The 25584-nt window shown below is 44.7% G+C and overlaps 1 protein-coding gene across 2 annotated transcripts in view; it reads right to left on the bottom strand.

The window, feature by feature from the left end:
* Window positions 1-25584, bottom strand: part of ints6l (integrator complex subunit 6 like) — a 197686-nt gene that overhangs the window by 31462 nt on the left and 140640 nt on the right. For both annotated transcript variants that reach the window (XM_078547714.1, XM_078547715.1), the window contains one exon: window positions 18995-19127. In XM_078547714.1, the coding sequence (XP_078403840.1) occupies window positions 18995-19127 (133 nt within the window). The remainder of the gene's footprint in view (window positions 1-18994; window positions 19128-25584) is intronic.

The following is a 25584-nucleotide window of genomic DNA, read 5'->3' as shown; positions in this document are numbered from 1 at the left end:
CTGTGACCTCCACTAATGAGAAAGACAAGAGTAATGATGGCACAGGGAAATCATCACTTCTAAGTCATTCACCATCTTGGCTGGGAATACATCACTGCTCCCTCACTGCCACTGACTCAACATCCTAAAATCTACTACTGAACACCATCATGTAGACTCCAGTGATTCAAGAAGGCAGCCCACCACAACCTTCTCAGGGTAACTAGGGACAGGCATTAATGCCAATCTGCTAGCGACATCCACACTCCAGGGCAGATTTTTAAAAAATACTCTGTATTAAGCAATGCATTTTATATCAAAATGGTTAAGCATTTAATTTTTCACAAATTGTTTCCCAATATAGCTTGATCTCCACACGTGTTACAATCCTATTAGGGACCATTAATGTTTAAAGAATAAATCCAAACACTCAGCAATTAACTGACAGGAACTACGCCACAGGATTCCACATTTTTAAACAAAAATAAATTTTATTATATATAAGAATAATTTAAAAAAGCAAGCATTATTAACTTAACACTAGAGTTTGTAATGACTTACAATATGAACTCAGTTCTTCTTGTTTTACTTCCTCCAAGAATTCCCTTATACACAATATTGAAGTTCATTCACTTCTTTAGGACACAACCCAAAGATATGTCACAGCCCTCCGGAATTCTCTCTAATTCTCCTTTTTCCAGCTATCCTCCGAGGTAGGATTCTATTGGGGTCCTTCCATTAACTTTTTGGCTACCGTTATGATCTTTGACCAGAGCCCCAGGTTTTCGGTAAGATTCACCCAGGGGCCAATAACGTTTTATTTAAGTAGACAAAAGTTTGAGATTCAAGACACTTACCAAGTGAGTAAAGCCACCACAAGTTTTGAACAAACTAAAGATAAATTTTACAATACAAGGTCAGAAAGATAAAATAATTTACAATATCTATCTTCTGCTCTAACATTCAGGGTAAATATGAGGTGCATGTGAATTAACTGGCAAACTGTGGTCGAATACACCACACTGCACAATAAATGACAGAAGCGACCAAGACAGGGTCCACGGATTTCTCAATAACCCAACTAAACAACAGTAAACACGGAGTCAACAATCTCTCTGAAACACTCTCTCTCTCTCTCTCAAGGGATTCCAGTCTTCACCTTCAAAGATGCCGCCTTGGAATTATCTCCAAAAGTCAATCCAACTCAGATGGCATCAACAATGCCCCTCCTCGCAGGGTTTCAATCTAGTCTCCCAAGATTCCGTTCCCCTGGATTCCCGAATATGCACTCAAGCACCAAATCACAAGCACAACTTCAGCTCTTTGGCTGCACCAAACAGAATACTGCAGCTCCTTTGCCCCAGCAGCCCACAGCACAAAGTTATCAACCTTCAGCTGCCTTCTTCATTTAAAGTCTGCTCCCTGCAGCCCTTTTGCTGTTTGGAGCCGATTTCTCTACTCCCCTCTTTTTAACCGAACTGGGACCTTTGCCTGACCCCTCTCCCTTTGGGACCTCTCCCTGCCCCTGCCTGGGACTCTTGCCTTCTATGGTACTCCGCTCAAAGTCACCTAACCTGGGATTTTGCACAGGCACACTGATCCCAAAGACCATAAAAGTGGCGATCTGCATACGTGCAGCCTGCCCACCGTCTGCGCATGCGTGAAACCTCCAAGGCCCAACAGGAGTTGAAGTTCTTCACCTCCGCTCTCAATGTTAAGGTAAGTGTGACTTTCATAACTCCTTTGCCTTGGAAAGAATCACAGAATCTTAACGGCACAGGAGGCCATTCGGCCTACCATGTTTATACCGGCTCTCCAAATGAGCATTATGACTCAGTGCCATTGCCCTGCCTTTTCCCCGTACCACTGAACATTGTTTCTAATCAAATAGTCATCTAATGCCCTCTTGAATGCCTTGATTGAACTTGCCTCCACCAACTTCCAGGCAGTGCATTCCAAACCCTAACTACTCGCTGTGTGAAGGAAGTTTTTTCTCACGTCACACTTGCTTCTTTTGCAAATCACTTTTAATCTGTGCTCTCTCATTCTTGATCCTTTTACAAGTAGGAATAGCTTCTCCCTATCTACACTGTCCAGCTCCCTCGTGATTTTGAACATCTCTGTCAAATCTCCTCTCAGCCTTCTTCTCTCCAAGGAGAACACTCCCAACTTCTCCAATCTATCCCTGGAACCATTCTTGTAAACCTCTTCCGCACTCTCTCCAATGTGCTCACGTCCTTCCTATAATGTGGTGCCCAGAACTGTACACAATATTCCAGCTGAGGTCTAACGAGTATCTTATATAAATTCAGCATAACCTCCCTGCTCTTGTACTCTATGCCCCTATTAATAAAGCCCAGGATATTATATGCTTTATTAACTGCTCTCTCCACCTGTCCTGCCACCTTCAATGATCTATGCACATATACACCCAAGTCTTTCTGCTCCTGCACCCCCTTCAAAATTCCACCCCTTATTTTATATTGTCTGTCCATGTTCTTCCTTTCAAAATGCATCACCTCACACTTCTCCACATTGAACTTTATCTGCCATCTATCTACCCACTCCAACTTGTTTATGTCCTCTTGAAGTTCTACACCATCCTCCTCACAGTTCACAACACCCCCAAGCTTCATATCATCCACAAGCTTTGAAACTGTCCTCTGCACACCAAGATCTAGGTCATGAATACATATCAGGAAAAGCAAGGGTCCCAATGCCGACTCCTGGGGAATTCCACTACAAACCTTCCTCCAGCCTGAAAAGTATCCATTGACCATTACTCTCTACTTCCTATTTTTCAGCCAATTCTGCATCCACCTGGCTACTGTCCCTTTTATTCCATGAGCAATAACTTTTCTCTCAGGTCGGTTGTGTGGCACAGTGTCAAATGCCTTTTCAAAGTCCATGTACGCCAAATCAACAGTATTACCCTCATCGACCTTTTCTGTTACCTCTTCAAAAAACTCCAGCAAGTTAGTTAAACATGATTTCGCCTTTAGAAATCCATGCTAGCTCTTCCTCATCAACCCATATTTTTCCACGTGACTACTATGTTACCTGAATAATTGTTTCTAGAATCTTGCCCACCACTGAAGTTAAACTGACTAGTCTGTAATTGCTGGGCTTATCCTTACAACCTTTTTGAACAAGGACGTAATGTTTGCAATTCTCCAGTCCTCTGGCACCTCCCGAGGCTAAGGAAAACTGAAAGATTACAGCCAGTACCCCTGCAATTTGTACTCTCACATCCTTCAATATCCTTGGATGCATCTCATCTGGTCCCTGTGCCTTGTCAACTTTAAGTACCAACAGTCTATTCAACACTTGCTCCTTATCAATTTTGAACCCATCTAGTGACAGAGTTTCCTCGTCTGTCACCATGGCCTAGGTAGCATCTACCTCCTTGGTAAAGATCTCAGCCATGGCCCCTTCATCCATGTGTAAATTCCCTTTTAGGTACCTAATCAGTTCTACTCCTTTTACCACCCTTTTACTATTTATATGCCTACAGGAGACTTTGGGATTCCCCTTTATGTTGGCTGCCAGTCTTTTCTCATAATTCCTCTTCACTTCTCTAATATGCTTTATCACCTCCCCTCTGAACCTTCTGTATTATTCTTGGTTCTCAATTGTATTTTCTACCTGACACCTGTCATAAGCGCACTAGTTTATCTGTGAAGGTTTCTTTACAATGGTTTTACAAGTTCTTCACAAAAGTACTTATTATAAACTTCTAACAAATAGCTTATTACATACTATACAGATAAACTTTTCGTTTTGTTCCACAATTACACATATCGTATTACAAAGTTACAAAGGCTTAACCAAAACAAAAACCAGTACATGTAACAAGTAGGATTAGCAGAATCTAAACATCACAAAATTATCATAATTCAGAAGCTGCGTTCTTATCCCCTTTGCCTGTTCTTTAACTTGGCAAAGAATGTTTCACTTAAGTCCACAGCCCAATTGTCATCCCTTTCACAGCTGGAGGTGTAATTCCATCTTTAAAGCTCATTGTCCAACTCAAACGTTTTCTCAATGAGAATTTACCACAAGGTCAAAATGGCTTCTTTGTGCACCAACAACTTATTTCTCCTCTGATCAAAATCTCTTTTAGCCATTTCAGGGATGTTATTGAGATTTTTTTCTCCTGATTCCATCCTAAACAGGTCTTATTTAATTATTTTTGAGCAACGTCAACCGCTTCCTCACTCTGGATTTTTATTCTTCTTTCCAATACATTAAGTCTTTCACACAATTCACGAACCACATCATTCCAGTCCTCTGGGAGTTTTAAATGGTCTGTTGCGAACTGTCCATTTGCCTGGATTCCTGCTGCTGTACTCTGTCTCGGCACTGGCAAGCACTTCTAATTCAGTGTCCGCAGTCATTAACCCTTCTGGATTATTTTGCAGTCTTCATTGTTTCCAATGAAAATTCTTCATTTTCAATTCTGCAGTCACTTCTGTTGCTTCTGATCCATCCATTACCGAGATGGATACATCAGTATTGTTACAGAGGTCTATTCTTCGGCTCAACTGGATTACAATGGGAAATAAAACAGAAAATGCTGGAACATCTCTGAAGAAGTCATACAGAGTCAAAACGCTAACTGTTTCTCTCTCCACAGATGCTGCCAGACCTACTGAGTTATTCCAGCATTTTCTGTTTTTATTTCAGATTTCCAGCATCTGTAGTATTCTGCTTTTATTATCCTTGCCCAATGCAAGCAGTTTTTATTCATAGGACCAGCTTCGGAACTGTGACACTCCATCCCAGGTTCTGGAAAAACTACACTGCCCGCTGTATCATTGCCCTACATTTTTAATAGGTAATTTTGGAACAATTCCAACCACACAAGGCCCCTTCACTACTGCACAACTTAAATTTGTTTTATGCAATGGGTAAGACACTTCCCCCTCAATACCCTGTATTCAATTCAGCAAACATTCTGAAGAAAGGTCCAAATCCTTTGCTAACAATAAGCTATGAGCTGAACCAGTATCTCTCAGGTTAACAATTTTTCAGGCCTCTTTCTTGGATGAAAATGGAGTGACTTCCCCTTCTAATATCTACTCCTACTGTAAAAACATTTATGGCACTGGGTTTTTCTCAAGTGTCACTTGCTGATGCAACTTTCTCTGTGGAAGTCTGTCACTGGCACCAGGGCCACCGTTTTAACACATGCCCCTTTGCTGGTACTGAATTTTCTGAAGACTCCTTAAACATTCCTATTGTTGCCATCAGTTTACCATTCAGTTTCCAACAATGGGCTCTGAAATGCCCTGTCTTATGGCAATAAAAGCTTGCTTGTTTCATTATATCACTTTAATCCTCTACACTGTCCTTTCTATTGACTGGAACAGCTTCCGCCTTTTCCATAAAGCTAGACTCTTCTCTGTTCGTCTGGCTTCCCGGTGGGTTTACAAATGGAGATCTACTGGTCCCTAGCCTCTTATGTGATATATCATAGCCATCTGACAGACTGCTGCTTCGTGCACCTAAGAAATATTACAGTCCTCCAGGTGTGATGTAATTGCTATTGGAATGCTGTTTTGAAATTCTTTCAGTAACATTAGCTCCCACATATTCTCAAACTTTTGTTCTAATTTCAGGGATCAAAACCAACAGTCCCACAACATTTCTTGCTCCTGAGCAAATTCTACCAATGTTTCATTTGGTCTTTCCTGTAAAGTCTGAAATTTCAACTCATATCGTTCTGGGACGAGCTTGTACACGTTAAGTGCTGCAGTTTTATCTACCTCAATCTGAAGATTGCTCTTCTGAAAGACTACGCTACACACCCGTTGCCTTCCCAACCAAAACACTTTACAAAATGAGAGGCCACATAAAACTTTGTAGCCACCTTTTCAAACGAGATAAAAAATATCAACTCTGCTTCAGTGAATTTAGGCAATAGACGAAGACTCGAGTCGAGAGTCATTGAGTTTTACAGCACGGAAAGAGGCTGCACACAATACTCTAGATGTGACCTAACGTTTTATACAGCTCCATCATAACCTCCCTGCTCTTGTATTCAATGCCTTGACTAATAAAGGCAAGTATCCCATATGCCTTCTTCGACCATAAGGCCTTAAGGTGTAGGAGAAGTAGGCCATTCAGCCCATCAAGTCTGCTCCACCATTCAATGAGATCATGGCTGATCTGATAATCAACTCCAATTTCCTGCCTTTTCCCCATAAACCTCGATTCCCTTACTGATTAAAAATCTGTCTATCTCAGCTTTGAATATACTTAGCAACCCAGCCTCTATGGGCCTCTTCGGGAAAGAATTCCACAGATTCACTACCCTCAGAGGAGAAATTCCTCCTCATCTCTGTCTTAAACGGGCAGCCCCTTACTCTGAGATTATGCCCTCAGGTCCTAGACTCTCCTGCAAGGGGAAACAACCTCTCAGCATCTACCCCATCAAGCCCCCTGAGAATCTTATATGTTTCAATAAGGTTGCCTCTCATTTTCTAAACTCCAATAAGTACAGGCCCAACCTACTCAACCTCTCCTCATAAGAAAATCCCTCTATGCTCTCTATACTAGTGAACCTTCTCTAGACTGCCACCAATGCCAGTATATCTTTCCTTAGATAAGTGGACCAAAACTGTTCACGGTATCCTAGGTGTGGTCTAACCAGTGCCTTGTATAGTTTTAGCAAGGCTTCCCTACTTATATATTTTTTTATTCATTCACGGGTTGTGGGCTTTGCTGGCTGGGCCAGCATTTAATGCCCATCTCTCTTTGCCCTCAAGAAGGTGGTGGTGAGCTGCTATCTTAAACTGCTGCAGTCCATGTGGTGTACACCCACACTGCTGTTAGAAAGGGAGTTCCAGGATTTTGAACCAGCGACAGTGAAGGAACAGCATTACATTTCCAAGTCAGGATGGTGGGTAACTTGGAGAGGAACTTCCAGGTGGTGATGTCGCCCTTGTCCTTCTGGATGTTAGTGGTCGTGGGTTTGGAAGGAGCTGTCGAAGGAGCCTTGGTGAATTCCTGCAGTGCATCTTGTAGATGGTACACACTGCTGCTACTGTGCGTCGGTGGTGGAGGGAGTGAATGTTTGTGGGTGTGGTGCCAATCAAGTGGGCTGCTTTGTCCTGGATGGTGTCAAGCTTCTTGAGTGTTGTGGGAGCTGCACTCATCCAGGCAAGTGGGGAGTATTCCATCACACTCCTGACTTGTGCCTTGTAGATGGTGGACAGGCTTTGGAGAGTCAGGTGGTGAGTTACTCGTCGCACGATTCCTAGTCTCTGGCGTGCCCTTGTAGCTACAGTATTTATACGGCTAGTCCAGTTCAGTTTCTGGTCAATGGTACCCCCCAGGATATTGATAGTGGAGGATTCAGTGATGATAATGCCATTGAAGGTCAAGAGGTGATGGTTGGATTCTCCCTTGTTGGAGATGGTCATTGCATGACACTTGTGTGGCGCAAATGTTACTTGCCACTTGTCAGCCCAAGCCTGGATATTATCCAGTCTTGTTGCATTTGGACATGGACTACTTCAGTAACTGAGTCGTCGCAAATGGTGAACGTCGTGTAATCATTAGCGAACATCCCCACGCCTGACCTTATGATGGAAGGAAGGTCATTGATGAAGCGACTGAAGATGACACTCCATTCCCTTTGAAATAAAGGCCAACATTCCATTTGCCTTCCCTGTTACTTGTTGAACTTGTAGGTTAGCTTTTTGGGATTCATGCACAAGGGCTCCCAAACCCCTGTGTGTTGTAGCTTTCTGCAGTCTTTCTCCATTTAAATAATATTCAGCTACTCTATTCTTCCTGCCAAATTGTATAACCTCACATTTTCCCACATTATATTCCATCTACCAAGTTTCTGCCCACTCACTTAACCTGTCTATATCCTGTAGACTCCTTGTGTCATCCTCACCACTTGCCTTCCCACCTACTTTAGTGTCATCCGCAAACCTGGTGATAGTACATTCATTTCCCTCATCTAAGTCATTAATATATATTGTAAATAATTATGGCCCCAGCACTGATTCCTGTGGCACTCCACTAATCACAGGATGCCATCCTGAAAATGGCCCCCCTTATCCCAACTCTGTTTTCTATTAGTTAGCCAATCCTCTATCCATGCCAATATACTACCCCCAACACCATGGGCTCTTATCTCATTAAGTAGCCTAATGTGCAGTACCTTACTGAACGCCTTTTGGAAATCCAAATATATTAGATATACTGGTTCCCCTTTATCTATCCTACTTGTTACCTCCTCAAAGAATTCTAATAAATTTGTCAGACATGATTTTCTTTTCATGAAGCCATGCTGACTCTGCTTGATTAGATTATGCATTTCTAAATGCTCTGCTATTACATCCTTTATAAAAGACATTTTCCGAACTACGGATGTTAAGCTTTTTTTTTGTCTGTTTTTTGTCTCCCTCCCTTTTTGAATAAGGGCGTTACATTGACAGTTTTCCAATCTTCTAGGACTTTTCCAGAATCTAAGGATTCTTGGAAGATGACTACCAATGCATCCATTATCTCTGTAGCTACTTCTTTTAATATCTTTGGATGCAACCCATCAGGTCCTGGAGACTTATTGGCCTTTAGCGCTATCACTAGTACTTTTTCTCTAGTGATAGTTATTGTATTTATTTCCTTCCCCCATTTACCCCTTGATTATTTAGTATTTTTGGAATGCTGTTAGTATCTTCTACCATGAAGACTGATGCAAAGTATTTATTCAACTCCTCTGCCGTTTCCTGGTTCCCCATTATTTCCCCAGCTTCATTCTCTGAGGGGCCTATGTTCACTTTGCCCTCTCCCTTCCTTTTTATATATTTAAAGAAACTCTTACTGTCCATTTTTATATTACTTGCTAGTTTACACTCAAAAGTTTATTTTCTCCTTTTGTTTTTTGACATCTTTTGTTAGTTTTTAAAACTGTCCCAATCCTCTGGCTTACTGCTAACCTTTGCCACATTGTATGTTTTTTCTTTCAATTAAATACTATCCTTAACTTCCTTGGTTAACCATCATTGGATTATCCCCTTCCTAGGATCCTTCTTTTTCACTGGGATATATCTTTGTTGTGAGTCAGGAGCTATTTTCTTAAACATCTGCCATTGTTCATCAACCGTCTTTTCTGCTAAACTCCTTTCCCAGTCACTCCAGCCAACTCTGCCTCCTTCCTTTGTTATTTCACTTATTCAATTTTAGCACAGATGTTTCCAAACTAAGTTTCTCACTCTCAAACTGAATGCTAAATTCTACCATGTTATGGTCTCTGTTTCCTAGGGGATCTAAAGCTACCTCATTACACATTACCAGATCCAAAATAGCCTGACCCCTGGTTGGATCCACAACATATTGTTCTAGGAAACTGTCCCGAATTCACTATGAATTCTTGCTTGTGTCTATCTCTGCCAATTTGATTTTCCTAATCTACAAGAAGATTAAAGTCACCCATGATTAATGTACAGCCTTTTTTAAATGCCCTCATTATCTCCTGATTTATTCTCTGTCTTACAGTATAGCTATTGTTAGGGGGCATATAGACTACTCCCCTTGTTATTTCTTACCTTCACCCATATGGATTCTACATCTTCTGATCCAATATCATTTCTTGATACCGTACTTATTCCATCCCGTACTAACAAACCTACCCCACCACCCTTTTGTTCCTGCCTGTCCTTTACAAAAGTCACATACCCCTGAATATTTAGTTCCCAGCTTTGATCTCCTTGTAACCATGTTTCCGTAATAGCTATATGATCATACCCATTTAACCTCTATCTGTGCTGTGAATTCATTTTGTTCTGAATACTACATGCATTTAGGTAAAGAGCCATTCATTTTGCCTTTTTACCATTTTTTCCCCCTTTGACCCTATTTGCTGCTGCTTTTTTTTAATGTTTGTACACTCTGTCCCTTCCTGTCACACTCTGGGTATCAATACCAAAATAGCTGCCCTACAATGCTGCCATATCCTTTTGGTTTGTTAGCCTATGCATCCCCTCTCCAGAAGCCTCTTCCCCCCTCCCCCCGCCACCTAATTAACCAGCTTATCTAACTGTCCTGCTGCCTTCAGAGACCGATAGACATGCACACCAAGGTCCCTCTGATCCTCTGTACTTCCTCGGGTCCCACCATTCATTGTGTGCTCCCTTGCCATGTTAGTCCTCCCAAAATGCATCACCTCACACTTCTCAGGATTAAGTTCCATTTGCCACTGTTCTGCCCCCCTGACCAGCCCATCTATATCATCCTGTAGTCCTCTCAGTATTTACCACACCAATTTTCATGTCATCTACGAGCTTACTGATCATACCTCCTATATTCACGTCTAGATCATTAATGTACACTACAAACAGCAAGGGACTCAGCACCAATCCCTGCAGTATGCCACTGGACACAGGCTTCCAGTCACAGAAACAACTGTCGACCATCTCCCTCTGCCTCCTGCCACTAAGCCAATTTTGGGCCCAATTTGTCAAATTGCCCTGGATCCCATGGGCTCTTACCTTCTTGACTAGTCTCCCATGCGAGACCTTGTCAAAAGCCTTACTGAAGTCCATGTAGACTACATCAACTGCACCACCCTCAGCTACACAACTAGTTACCTCCTCAAAAAACTGAATCAAACTTGTTAGATATGATCTCTACTTGACAAAACCATGCTTACTATCCTTCATTAATCTTTGCCTCTCCAAGTGGAGATTAATTCTATCCCTCAGAATTTTTTCCAAAAGTTTTCTTACCTCTGATGTTAGACTCACTGGCCTATAATTACCTGGTTTATCCCTACTACCCTTCTTGAATAAAGATACCACATTTGTTGTCTTCTGGCACCTCTCCTGTGGCCAGAGAGGATTTGAAAATTAATGTCAGGGCCCCTGCAATCTCCTCCCTTGCCTCACATAGCAGCCTGGGATGCATCTCACCTGGGCCTGGGTATTTATCCACTTTTAAGCCCACTAAAACCGTTAATACATCCTTCCTCTCAATGCTGTATTCAAGTATATCACAGTCCCCCTCCTGATTTCTATACCTATATCGTGCTTCTCTATAGTGAAAACAGATGCAAAGTACTTATTTAAAACCTCACCTATGTCTTCCGGCTCCTCACACAGATTGCCTCTTTGGTCCCTAATGGGCCCTACTCTTTCCCTGGTTATCCTCTTGCCCCTAACATATTTATAAAACGCCTTTGGATTTTACCCGCCAGTGTTTTTTCATACCACCTCTCCGCTCTCCTAATTTCTTTTTTAAGTAACCCCTGCACTTTCTATACTCTAGAGTTTCCACTGTTTTGAGCCCTCGGAATCTACCATAAGCTTCCCTTTTTTTCCTTATCCAATCCTGTACACTCCTTGATATCCAGGGTTCTCTTTGGTCCTACCCTTCACCTTTAAGGGAACGTGTTGGCCCTGCACTCTATTTCCTTTTTGAATGCTCTGATGTAGATTTCCCTACAAGTAGCTGCTCTCAGGGCACTTTGGTCACGTCCTGTCTAACCATATTAAAATCGGCCTTACCCCAATTCAGGACCTTAATTTCCGGTCCATATTTGTCCTTTTCCATTACTATCCTAAATCTTATTGAGTTATGGTCACTATCACCGAAATGCTCCCACACTGACAATTCTACCACTTGCCCAGCTTCGTTCCCTAAACTTAGGTCCAGCACTGCCCCCTCTCTTGTAGGACTTTGTGTGTCCTGGCTTAAAAAGCTCTCCTGGTTACATTTTTAAAAATTCCGCCCCCTCTAAGTCTTTCACACTTTCTCTATCCCAGTTAATGTTGAGGAAGTTGAAATCCCCTGCTCTTATTGCCCTATTATGTTTACGCTTCTCTGAGATTTGCCTACATATCTGCCCTTCTATCTCTCCCTATTTGGGAGTCTATAGTACACTCCCAGTAATGTGAATGCCTCCTTTTTGTTTTTAAGTTCTACCTATATGGCCTTGTTTGAGGAACCTAAGATATCATCCCTCCTTATTGTGGTAATCGACTCCTTGATCAATATTACGACACCACCTCCTGTTTTACACCCCCGACCCCTTGTCTCAACTGAAGATTCTATACCTCAGAATATTGAGCTGCCAGTCCTGCCCCTCCCTCAACCATATCTCCGTGATAGCAATGATATCATATCCTCAAGTGTTAATCAACACCTTCAACTCATCTGCCTTACTTGCAAGGCTTCTTGCATTAAAATAAATGCCATCCAGCTTTGCCATACTCCCTTGAGCCTTAACTTGAATATATACACCCCATCTTCCAGACTGACTTGGTTTTATTTCTATACTTGTCTGTGCATCACCCCCAACTATACCTCCACTCTGTACCCCATCACCCAAGCCAAATTAGATTAAACCCCCACCAATAGCAATAGCAAACCCCCTCACAAGGATGTTGGTCTCGTTCCAGTTCAAGTGCAGCCCATCAGACCTGGACAGGTCCCACCTTCCCCAGAAACTGACCCAGTGATCCAGGAATCTAAAGCCCTCCCTCCTGTACCAACTCTTCAGCCACACATTCATCTGCTCTATTTCCCTATTCTTATACTCACTAGTATGTGGCAACGGGTAATCCAGAGATTACAACCTTTGAGGCACTGCTTTTCAATCTGCTAACCTAGCTCCCTAAATTCTTATTGTGGGACCTCATCCCTCTTTATACCTATGTCATTGGTACCAATGTGAACCACGATCTCTGATTGTTTGCCCTCTCCCTTCAGACTGCTCTGCAGCCAGTGACATCCTTGACCCTGGCACCAGGGAGGCAACACACCATCCTGGAGTTACGTCTGCGGCCGCAGAAACACCTGTTTATACCCTGAGTCTCCTACCACTATTGCTCTTCCTCTCTTTCTCCTCCCTCCTTGTGCAGCTGGGCTCTGGCTGAACTCCCAAGAGGAACCATCACTTTCACCGTTTTCCAACACAGAAAAACTGTCCTTGGGTGGGATGCACTCTGGGGCTTTCCTGACTACCTGCCTGCCTCCCTTCTTCTGACTGGTGGTCATCCATTCCCTCTCTGACTGTACTTCCTTAATCTGCGGGGCGACCACATCTAAAAACATGCTATCCATGTAACTCTCAGCCTCGCGGATGCACTGCTGTGCCTCCAGCCAACTGCTCAAGCTCCGAAACCCGGCGCTCAAGCTGGTCAAACCGCTGGCACTTCCTGCAGATGTGGTCATCCAGACTGCCAGCAACATCTAAGACTTCCCACATACTGCAAGCCGTGCAACACACGGGACTGAGCTCCCTTGCCATACCTTTAGTTAAAATACTCTTACCCTAAACTTTTAAGCCAAGGAGAAAATTATTTAAGTTTCTTTCTTATTTTTAAAACAAAGCTAGAACTCTTACCTTTCCTTAATGTAGCTTTAAAGTGGAGAGAAAAAATCTCAACCACTACCTACCAATCAGCTCTCTGCTTTGCGCTGACAGCTTTGAATTCTGGTGGGGTTCCTGTTACGGTTAGCTGCTGCTCTGGCTGGCTCCATCTGGGCCTTGACCCTTAGGCTTTTATTGAGAAGCTCCGCTGGTGCTGTTCACCCCCAGATTCACTCCGCTCCAGCTGCTGCTCCAACTTGGCTGCTTGCTTAGAGGTAACTCTTGGTTTTATCAAAGCTCAGAGTGGGACTCAATTCCTCATCCGAACTAATGGACTTTCTTTCACCCCATAACTCTAGCTTTTCTCTAGCCAATGCATGCTGAGTGGTTTCTTTTTCTCTTAGGAAATTCTTTCCCCTTCCTTAACTCTTTCCACCCTTGCTAACCTCTCTCTCCAGAGTTCAAGTTCAAGCTTTCACATTTCCATTTCTTTTGCTTTCTTTTTCCTATGCAAGCATTTTCATTTCTTTTTCTATTTCAAGCTGCTTCATTTGCAACTGAATAACTATTTTGATTAACTTTTTCTTCTTCCAATCCCAGATCCTGCTCTATTACCTCAATTCTGTCAGCTTTCTTAGCCCCTGCTTTTGACTCTAACTCTTCTGCTAGTGCGATTAACTGAGCCTTGGTTAATTGCTGCAAATCATTCAAGGATAAATCTTTACTCTCCAGAAAAGTCCTAGAAATTGACAAAGCTTTCTGCTTTTCATTCAGTAATATTCACCTTGGAAATCTTGTAAACCTTAACCTCAGCAAGTACCAGCACTTGTATTTGCCTGTGAATTCACAATCCCACAACAGCCCCCAATTTATGTTGTGATCCTTCACCAGACTACCAGGATTTCAGTAATATTCAGCTAGGGTCCAATAACGTTTTGTTTAAGTAGACAAAGTTTGAGATTCAAGACTCTTCCCATGTGAATAAAACCACAAGATTCCACTGTTTTGAATAAACAAAAATAAATTTAAGTATACAAGGTCAGAAGGATAAAACAATTTACAACATCTATTTATATTCGGGGTAAATATGAGGTATGTGTAAATCAACAAGCAAACTGTGGTTGAACACAACACACTACACACAATAAATGACAGATGTGACCAAGTCAGGGTGCATGGATTTCTCAACAACCCACCCAGACGACAGCAAACACTGAGTTAACCAATCTCACTGAAACTGTGTTTCTCACGATGGATTCCAATCTTCACCTTTGAAGATCTCGCCTTGGAATTCTGTCCAAAAGCCAATCCAACCCAGACAGCATCAACGACAGCCAAACCCACAGGGTTTCAATCTCGTCTGCCGAGATTCCGCTCCCCTGGATTCCCAAATATGCACTCAAGCACTAAATCACAAGCACAAATTCAGCTCTTCGGCCGCATCAGCGGAACATTACTGCTCCAAACGGGGTACCTTTGTCCCCCACGGCCCACACCAGCCTTCAGGTGTCTTCTTCACTTAGTCTGATCCCCGCAACCCTTTTCCTGTTTGGAGCCCATTTCTCTGCTCCTCTCTTTTTAACTGAACTGTCCTGCCCTTGGTTCCGCTCTCTGGGACTCTTCTTTTCGGACCTCTCTGTCTGCGACTTGCGACTCTTGCCTTATGTGGCGCTCCGCTCACGGCCACCTGACGCGGATTTTTGCGCCGTTTTTCTTCTTGCACAGGCACGCTGGGCCGAAAGAACATAAAAATACCGATCTGCGCATGTGCAACGCACTCCCTGTCTGTGTATACCCATAAGCCTGAGACTCGTTGGGAGTTGAAGTTCCCAAAGGGCAGCAGATCACACAGAATCACAGAGCAGAAGAAGCCCTTCCTCTCATCGAGTCTGCACCGACACGTGAGAAACACCTGACCTACCTACCTAATCCCATTTACCAGCACTTGGCCCATAGCCTTGAATGTTATGACGTGCCAAGTGCTCATCCAGGTACTTTTTAAAGGATGTGAGGCAACACATCTCCACCACCCTCCCAGGCAACGCATTCCAGACCCTCACCACCCTCTGGGTAAAAACTTTTTCCTCACATCCCCCCTAAACCTCCTGCCCCTCACCTTGAACCTATGCCCCCTTGTGACTGACCCTTCAACTAAGGGGAACAGCTGTTCCCTATCCACCCTGTCCATGCCCCTCAATCTTGTACACCTCGATCAGGTCACCCCTCAGTCTTCTCTGCTCCAACGAAAACAACCCAAGTCTATCCAACCTCTCTTCATAACTTAAATGTTTCATCCCAGGCAACATCCTGATGAATCTCCTCTGCACCCCCTCCAGTGCAATCACATCCTTCCTATAATGTGGCGACCAGAACTGCACACAGTACTCCAGCTGTGGCCTCATCAAGGTCCTATACAACTCCGAACATGACCTCCCTACTTTTGTAATCTATGCCTTGATTGATAAAGGCAAGTGTCCCATATGCCTTTTTCACCACCCCACTAACATGCCCCTCAGCCTTCAGAGATCTATGGACACACACGCCAAGGTCCCTTTGTTCCTCAGAACTTCCTAGTGTCATGCCGTTTATTGAATACTTCCTTGTCAAATTACTCCTTCCAAAGTGTATCGCCCCACACTTCTCAGGGTTAAATTCCATCTGCCACTTATCTGCCCATTTCACCATCCTGTCCATATCTTCTTGTAGCCCAAGACACTCAACCTCACTGTCAACCACCTGGCCAATCTTTGTGTCATCCACAAACTTACTAATCCTAACCCCCACTTAGTCATCTATGTCGTTTATATAAATGACGAATAATAGGGGACCCAGCACAGATCCCTGTGGTACGCCACTGGACACTGGCTTCCAGTCACTAAAGCATCCTTCTGTCATCACCCTCTGTCTCCTACAACTAAGCCAATTTTGAATCCACCTTATCAAACTACCCTGTATCCCATGTGCATTTGCCGCCCTTATAAGTCTCCCATGTGGGACTTTGTCAAAGGCTTTGCTGAAATCCATATAAACTCCATCAACTGCACTACCCTCATCTACACACCTGGTCACCTCCTCAAAAAATTCAATCAAATTTGTTAGGCATGACCTCCCTCTGACAAAGCCATGCTGACTATCCCTGATCAAACCTTGCCTCTCCAAGTGGAGATAGATACTCTCCTTCAGAACTTTCTCCAATAGTTTCCCTACCACTGATGTGAGACTCACTGGTCTGTAGTTCTCTGCCTTATCTCTACAACCCTTCTTAAATAGCAGAACCACATTAGCTGTTCTCCAGTCCTCTGGCACCTCCTCCGTGGCCAGAGAGAAATTAAAAATTTGGGTCAGAGCCCCTGCGATCTCCTCCCTTGCCTCCCTCAGCACTCTAGGACACACAAATCATCTGGACCTGGAGGTTTGTCCACTTTTATGCCTGCCAACACCTCCAATACCTTGTCACTCCCTATATCAATTTGCTCAAGAACCTCGCAGTCTCTCTCCCCAAGTTCAATACCTTCGTCCTCATTCTCTTGGGTGAAGACGGATGTGAAGTATTCATTCAACACTCTACCGATGTCCTCTGGCTCCACCCATAGATTGCCCCCTTGGTCCCTTATGGGCCCTCCTCTTTCCCTGGTTATCCTCTTCCCATTGATATACTTATAGAATATCTTGGGATTTTCCCTACTTTTACCAGCCACAGCTTTCTCATATCCCCTCTTTGCTCTCCTAATTGCTTTCTTAAGCTCCACCCTGCACTTTCTGTACTCCACTAATGCCTCTGCTGATTTGCTTCCCTTCTCATCGTAACCTAAATACCTCTGGTCATCCATGGTTCTCTGGGCTTGCTACTCCTTCCTATCACCCTAGAGGGAATAGATGGATGGGAACACCACCACCTGTAAGTTCCCCTCCAAGTCGCACGCCATCCTGACTTGGAAATATATCGCCATTCCTTCACTGTCGTTGTGTCAAAATCTTGGAACTCCCTTCCTAACAGCACTGTCGGTGAACCTACACCACATGGACTGCAGCGGTTCAAGAAGGCAGCTCACCGCCACCTTCTCAAGAGCAAGTAGGTTTGGGCAATAAATGCTTGCCCAGCTAGCGACGCCCACATCCCATGAATGAATTAAAAAAAAAGACCTGCGCTCTCAACATTAAGACAAGTTTGACTTTCATAACACTGTGACCCTTCACCTTTTCTTGACAGACCTCGCAGCAGTGGATGCCTCAGCTTCTTGTTTAGGTTGCTGGCAGATATTCGACTGCCTTCCCAGAACTTACCAAGCTAACTTTGCTGGCTGCTTTCGGTCACAAGGCTTGTTGATGACCACTGTAGATTTCTCCCACTAGCTACACGCTAAAGCAAGTCTTCCAGCTGCTTTTCCCACATAAAATCCAAACTGAGAAAGAGCCCCACCCTGCATTCCACACAGTGAACGATGTAATTAGTATTTTCTCTGCTTGAAATACAGTCCTAACTGACTATCAGCTCCTGTTAGCTCTCTCAATCTGTTGAGAAGCAATCTACACCAAAGCAAAGCTACAACTGCCTCCAACTGTTCCCAAACTGAACTGTTTGCTTTTGTCAGCAAACATGCACAAGCTAAATTAAACAAAAATATTTCCTTTCTTTTGGACTCTACATACATCATTTAAATATTTTATTGAAGTGTAGACCGTCTGGCTCCATTACAAGTCTAGAGGTGGGTTATTCATCGTTTAAGTTTTACACTTCTGCCTCTGACCTTGTAAGATAAACATAGGTTAGCTTTTAACTGTAATTAACTCCAAGCTTGTTTCAGTTGCAAGCCTACCAATTTCTTAATCAGGTGCCCTCATTTATCTACAGGCAAAACTTATTTTTTGGAATAGGAGTTATGTTCTAAAACATATAAACCATGAACCAGATTTTCACAGCACATGGATGTGGTTTGATGGCAATAATGACATAAAACAAACAATTCCATTACCATTGGGGTGTCCCCATTAACAGGTCCAACACTATAACTTCACCACGCCAATGCTTCAAGACCCCAAAGATAACACTGCACAATTCAAATGGGTCAACTGTCAGCAAACTGCAACCAAGGTAGTGAATAATGTCAAATTATTTACAAATACTAGACTGTGAAAATTTAGATGGCACCCAGGGGGCACAGGGCAGCAAGCTAAATAACTCAAAACATCTGCAATACAACATGCATTTATATCGTGCCCAAAGGATACAAATTGCCAAAGACACGTTGAAGAATGATAGGAAGAGGCACAGAACACAGGGCAGTTTAGGAGTCCAGCAGTGAAGTATTGAGGCAGATGAGTTAGGGGACACAGTCCAAGAGAGTAGGGCACAGTGGCTGAAAGCTCCAACACCAACAATGGAATGACAAGCAGATGCACAGAAGGCCAGACTGGAAGTTTGAAGGACGCAAGAGAAGAATGAGGATGGAGCAAGGTCATGGAGGCATTAAGAAACAAGATCACTGTTATGCCCAAAGTATTGAAAATCTGAGCGCTGCCACAGTTGCTAATTGTAAAAATACAGACCAAACAAACCAGCAATATTTTTAAATGTTTGATTCAAAGTTTCTGTTGGCATTTTATTAACTGTCCTTTATATCATGTCAGAAACCCTCTTCTCTCACATTTATTCATAATCCAAGTCCATAATACAGATGAACATACCAAGCTGTGGTAGCAGCACCGGGTAGTTGTAAGGCATAACAAAGAGATTCACACAGGTTAATGTTGTGCTCGCCTTAAGGTAGCCGAACGGATGGCCCAGGTCACTGTATTTTCCACTACTGCTCACAAACACCTAGGAATAAAGTTTAAAAGTGAGTCAGTAAAGCAAAGTACTTCATATTTGTCAAATCAATGCTGTTTCTGCAGAGAACATAAAGGTAAAAGAATCACAGAGCTGTGACAAAAGATATGGGGAACATGATTAATTGCATAGCTCTACCAAAGAGCCAGTAGAGGCATGTTGGGCCAAATGGCCTCCCTCTATGTTGGATCAATCACTGCCTAGCTCAACCAGTATCTATAAACATTACACGATATTATCGTAGGTTTTGATCAAGTTTCAGCAAATTTCAGAATCCAATATTTTGGTGCAACAGATTAAGTTGAAAAGTTGTCAACTATGCCACTGACACTTTGGATTTGCCAGATGAGATACAGCATACAGCCTGCTCCTAGAACCCTGGAGCCAATTCAGAAAAAAACCATTTATTACACAGTTGCAATTAGTTTGCTAAATAACCATTATATCATAGCTGCTTGAGCTACCAAACAAATTGCCTAAAATAAAAACTATTGGGTGGCGCAAGGCAAAAATTCAGCACTTTTAAACTTTGGAATTGCCGAGTGTCCCTTTTTTCAAAAATTCATTCATGAGATGTGGGCGCTGCTGGTTGGGCCAGCATTTATTGCCCTTGAGAAGGTGATTGTGGTGAGCTGACTTCTTGAACCGTTGCAGTCCCTGTGATGTAGGTACACCCACAGTGCTGTTAGGGAGGGAGCTCCAGGATTTTGACCCAGCAACAGCAAAGGAACGGTGATATATTTCCAAGCTAGGATGGTGAGTGACTTGGAGGGGAACTTCCAGGTGGTGGTATTCCCATCTACTTGCTGCCCTTGTCCTTCACTGCCCTTGTCCTTCTTGATGGTAGCAGTCATGAGTTTAGAAGGTGCTGTCTAAGGAGCCTCGGTGAATTCCTGCAGTGCAACTTATAGATGCTACACACTGCTGCTACTGTGCATCAGTGGTGGATGGGGTGCTTGTCAAGCAGGCTGCTTTGTCCTGGATGGAGTCAAGCTTCTTGAGTGTTTTGGAGCTGCACTCGAAAGTAGAGAGTATTCCATAACGCTCCTGACTTGTGCCTTGTAGATGGTGGACAGGCTTTGGGGAGTCAAGAGGTGAGTTACTCGCCACAGGATTCCTAGCCTCTTACCTGCTCTTATAGCCACAGTATTTATATGGCTTGTCCAGTTCAGTTTCTGGTCAATGGTGACCCCACCCCAGGATGTTGATAGTGGGGGAATTCAGCGATGGTAATGCCATTGAATGACAAGGAGTGATGGTTAGATTCTCCCTTGTTGGAGATGGTCATTGCCTTGTTTGGCATGAATGTTACCTGCCACTTGCCAACTCAAGCCCAGATATTGTCCAGGTCTTGCTGCATTTGGACATGGACTGCTTCAATGTCTGAGGAGTCGTGAATGGTGCTGAACATTGTTCAATCATCAGCGAACATCCCTACTTCTGACCTTATGATGGAAGGAAGATCATTGATGAAGCAGCTGGAGATGGTTGGGGCCTAGGGCACTATCCTGAGGAACTCCTGTGGTGATGTCCTGGAGCTGAGATGATTGACCTCCAACAATCACAACCATCTTTCTGTGTGCTAGATATGACTCCAACCAGCGGAGAGTTTTCCCCCTGATTCCCATTGACTCCAGTTTCACTAGGGCTCCATGATGCCACACTCAGTCAAATGCTGCCTTGATGACAACAGCAATAACTCTCACCTCACCTCGGGAGTTCAGCTCTTCTGTCCATGTTTGGACCAAGGCTGTAATGAGGTCAGGAGTTGAGTGGCCCTGGCAGATCCCAAACTGAGCATCAAGTGAGCAGGTTACTGTGGAGCAAGTGCTGCTTGACTGTACTGCTGAGGACCCTTCCATCACTTTACTGATGATTGCAAGTGGGTTGATGGGGCAGTAATTGTTTTCATTTCATTCTATGACTCTATATATCAACTTGATGCTCGATTAAGGAATAACAGCAGTTCCCCACGTTTGATGCACAATGGAAAGCAACGATAAGAAAATTAATGGCTGGGATCTTCCATTCCTAGTCTAAGTCCTGTGGCGGGGATGGGAACCGGGAGTGTTTCCTGCCGCAGAGCCCGGTGGGAATTCACGGCAAAGAGTGCGATGCTGAGCACATTAGTTATGCAGTCAGGGGTTTCCCGACATATTGCACAGTGGGGCAGTCTGGATGACATGTGCCCCGCTGCCATATCCGGGCACCCTTTCAACTTCTTTGTCACCAACCCACCATGTTGACTGAGGAGATGGCCCAGCAATTCAGGGAGCTCTGGCCTCCAAATTCAGCACCGCCTCCCTCGATGTGCTGCTGAATGCAGTGGAGGCCAGGAGAGGCGTCCTGCACTCGAAGAATGGAAGGAGATGGCCGAATCGTGCGGCTGACCCTGCATGGGAGGAAGTCACCAGGGCGATTAGTGCCCACAGCCTTCATCGGAGGACTGCCCTGCAGTGCCAGAAACGGATGAACGACTTCATCCGCACTGCCAGGGTAAGTGAACTTCCAACTGCTCACACTCACCTCACTGAATGGTAGAGGGGACAAGGGCGTCAGTGGCAACATGATAAGGTGATGCCTCATGGCCCCACCGCAGTCCATCTAGCCTGCAGGTGGAGTGGCCACTGAGGGTCCTTGGCCCTTCCACACAGAGCTCAAATGCCGTCTGGGTCAGGGGATGGGGGTTTAGATGGAGAGGTGGGTAGACGGCTCCATCCAGTAAGGATCCATGCATATGTAGTCACATACAAGCCTAAGGTTCCTGTGTTCCTCCATGTTGGGGGCAGTTCATGCAGTCACTGGCTTTCTCCTCTGTCAATTACAGATGCCAGCAGGAAGAGGGGAAAGCCAGAAGCAGCCGCCCTCTCCAGCAGTACCTCCAGCCCACAGAGGGCTAAAGACACGGAGGGAGAAAGTGCACTTCTAGAGCCATCACAGCAGTCACCTGCACCCATCAACCCAGGGGCACACACCTTAGTGGGTACTAGATCTAGTTCAGGCAGGGTCTTGTATTCTGACACGTGTCTACAGCAGGAGGAGGCAGGGTCAGCCAAGCACACCAGCGCTCAGAGGACTTCTGGGGAAAAGGCATCTGTGACGTCCGAGTCAGATGATGAGCCTCTGGGATCAACCCTGCATGAGATGCTGGAGACGCACCGAGAGACGGAGGAACATCAGGCAGAGGCGGCAGGGGCCCTTCAACAGAGCAGCAGTGGCACGTGAGGCAGAGGGGACCATCCCCTGCTCCCTGATGAGATGGTTCCGACCTGTGCGTGCATGGAGTCTCCATGGGTAGGATGGCGAACGCCATGGACAAACTTATCAGGCAGAAAGCCCACTTTCTGTTGGAGATGCGCGCAGACCTGCACTCCATCGCTTTAGCCATGGGAGAGATCTTGCTGTGGCTAAACAAGAGGGGGACGGGGCACCTCAACCTCCCTCCAGGTTCCCCTTCTCAAGGAATCAGGCAGGGGCCCTCGGGCACCCAAAGGAAGGAGGAACAGCTATTGGACACCCCTGGAACCTACCCTGAAGACTCGTTCTGAGGGTGTCCGGCCCTTTGGAATCCTCCTTCCCTGTGACCCCTTCATTTTTGTCCTCTGATCACAGAGGGAGCAGCTGCCCCACAGCAGGACAGCCAAAGTAAGCTGGGGCTCCCAAAGCCTTAGGCCTCGAGGATGGCTGCTAAGATCATCCAAATTAACAAGACAAACTGGTCAGCAGGCTGCATTCACCCCTGCTGTGGGCGTCAGGGGAGTACCTACATGAACGGAAGATTAAGAAGTTGTGATTTCAGATGTGGTTGCATGGGTGCACTATATTTGTCAATGTTCTTATACTTTTGTAAATAGACTTTAAATGAGATCTGATGTGGTTAAATTGCGATTCGTAGCCATTAAGCCCATGACAATAGGCATGCCCCTCCACCATCTTCATGGGGACATCCCAGACCCCTGAAATCATGCATGTGCAGGGAGGCAAGGATTTTTGCCAGGGTCCTTGTGAGCCGTGTGCAAGAAGCCTCCCGCGCGCACTGAGCCTCTGCCCTTCACGCACTCATCTGTTGAAATGCCTCAGCATTGTCAGTGCTGGGGTTCTCCTTCAACTGTCCAGCTGAGCTGACCTGATGTTCCACCCACCCCCGAAGACCCAACTCCCATGCAGCATCTCAGGATCTCCACCTCAACCCTCAGGATATTTGCAAGCGGCCATGGTGCATGTGACTTTTCAGGTAGGGTCCAACACTTCCAGCCTCCCCCATGACCCATACCCACCCCTCCATAACCAGTGGTGTGACCTTTGACCTCCCCACAGTCACGCTACAACCCTCCCCCATCACCTCGTCTCATATCTACTGGAATTTAGAAGAGTAAGGGGTGACTTATTTGAAACCTTTAAAATCATGAGGGGTCTTAACAGGGTGGATGCGGAGAGGATGTTTCCCCTTGTGGGAGAATCTAGAAATAGGGGTCACCGTTTACATCCCATGCAGGTGAATGTCCATGTGCCCTGCCTTTCCGAGGAGCCCACCCCTGTGACAATAGACATGCCCCCCCTAATCCTGCCGACCTCAGAATCCGGTTTTACTTCCACGTCTTCTCCAACAGCCCTCAGAGTTCCTTCACCTGTCATCGCAAGACCCTCACTCTACAGGCTCCCACTGACCCTTTAACCCTCACCATCCCTTCCTATCAACAATTCTTTCGGTATGCCCCCCAGGACTCAGTTGACACCAGACCCCTCCCTCTGAACCCTTCCCCCCAACCATGGCCGTTCAAACTTGCACACCCCCACCCACCCCATTCACACCTGCTCCCCCTCAACCCCATTCACACCTGCCACCCCCCCCCACCCCGTTCACACCTGTCACCCCCCCCTCACCCCGTTCACACTCCACCACAGCTCTCTCCACTCTCGTGCTCCATAAACCATCCTACTCATTCCATGACCCTGGCAGCATCTCTCTCTCTCTTTTCCCTTCAACCCCCAACTTCCCCTGCGCTGCTTGCTGCCCCCCCCACCGGCCTTCTTTGTTCCTCGCCTGCCCATATAATCCCTTCCCTCTCAGCATAGGCCATTGCCACCTAACAGTACCTCATGCAGCCAACCACTTGCAGTACGAAGATCCACATCCCGGAAGCTCCAGTAGCGTGAAGATCTACTTGGTTGATTCTCTACCCACCACTGCTGCACTTGATGTTCCAGGGTTCGCAGTCACTGGAAGCCTCCATCTTCCACTCCATTAACAGGATGCAAAATAGCTTCATGCAGACCTCTGGCAGCCACGACGAGCAGCAGTGCAAGCTCCCACCGTCATTTCATGCCGGCAAAAACCGATTTTTCAGCTCCTGCCACATTGTCCCCCTTTACCAATATTATACCTACCACTGCTGGGACTGAAAAATCCCAGCTAAACTGTTTCTAAGCTTATTTAGTGTTTGTTGCTTTGATTGGTTTTATTACCATATATACTTCTGTATTGATCACATTTCCAATTTATAACTAGCAAACATGTTTAAGTGATTATATCTGAGTGTCTAATGTAGGCTGTGTTAACAGCCTGCTTTCCCAAACAGATATCTGTTGCATAAGTGAAATGCATTGGGATATGTGGGTAATGCGTTGTATTGCAAAAGGGCTAAGCAAATAACTTACTGTTATACTGAAATCATTTTTAAAGAGTTCAAACAGTTGTTGCTCTTTAGATTTGTGATGAGCTTTAGAATGGATTGCTAGGAAGTTTTGATTCCAAGGAAGGTTCCAGTTGTAGTTCATCTAAATGACAATTTCTACCAGAGAAAGCTTCTAAAGAACTTAGTGTATGTTGTACAAAAATAAGGTGACTTCAACAAACTTATGCTAATAACTAGCCATCTTTGTATTAAATACTGAACATACAACATAAAGGCTCATTCAGCTATTCTTAAAAACACATGCCAGAAACCAATGTACTATTTTCAAGAAACCAATAGGATCTCTCAATAGATTAGAAGTCATGTGAAACCTTTGCAATTACAGACACATGTTCAGCAGTATATATAGTTTGTACAACGAGGAAACAGAGCAAAATCACAAGTGTATGGGTGGGAGGGGGTGAGATTAGGTAAGGAATAGGAAAATAATAAAAAGTAGATTAAATCAGGCCCCAAAAATACTACTTAGTCTTTTGCATTTGACAGAATTGGCCTTGTGTGAAAGCGTTCCCTCTGGTTCAGAGATACCCAGAAGCTGCGCAACTTCTCATTTGCATTATCCTCGCTGCTACCCTATCAACATTGGGTTTTCAGTAAGACTCAGAGAATGAAAGCTTACGACAGTCCAGCTCATTGCATTCCGCACCAACATAACAGGGAGGCCATGGCATAGTGGTGTTGTCACTGGGCTAGTATTCTGAAGGCCCATGGTAATGCTTTGGGGGTCCAGGTTCTAATCCCACCACAGCAGA

This window comes from Cetorhinus maximus, chromosome 8 (genome assembly GCF_964194155.1).
Source record: "Cetorhinus maximus chromosome 8, sCetMax3.hap1.1, whole genome shotgun sequence".
In the NCBI taxonomy this organism is placed as follows: domain Eukaryota; kingdom Metazoa; phylum Chordata; class Chondrichthyes; order Lamniformes; family Cetorhinidae; genus Cetorhinus; species Cetorhinus maximus.
This window is presented reverse-complemented; position numbering and strand designations above follow the sequence as displayed.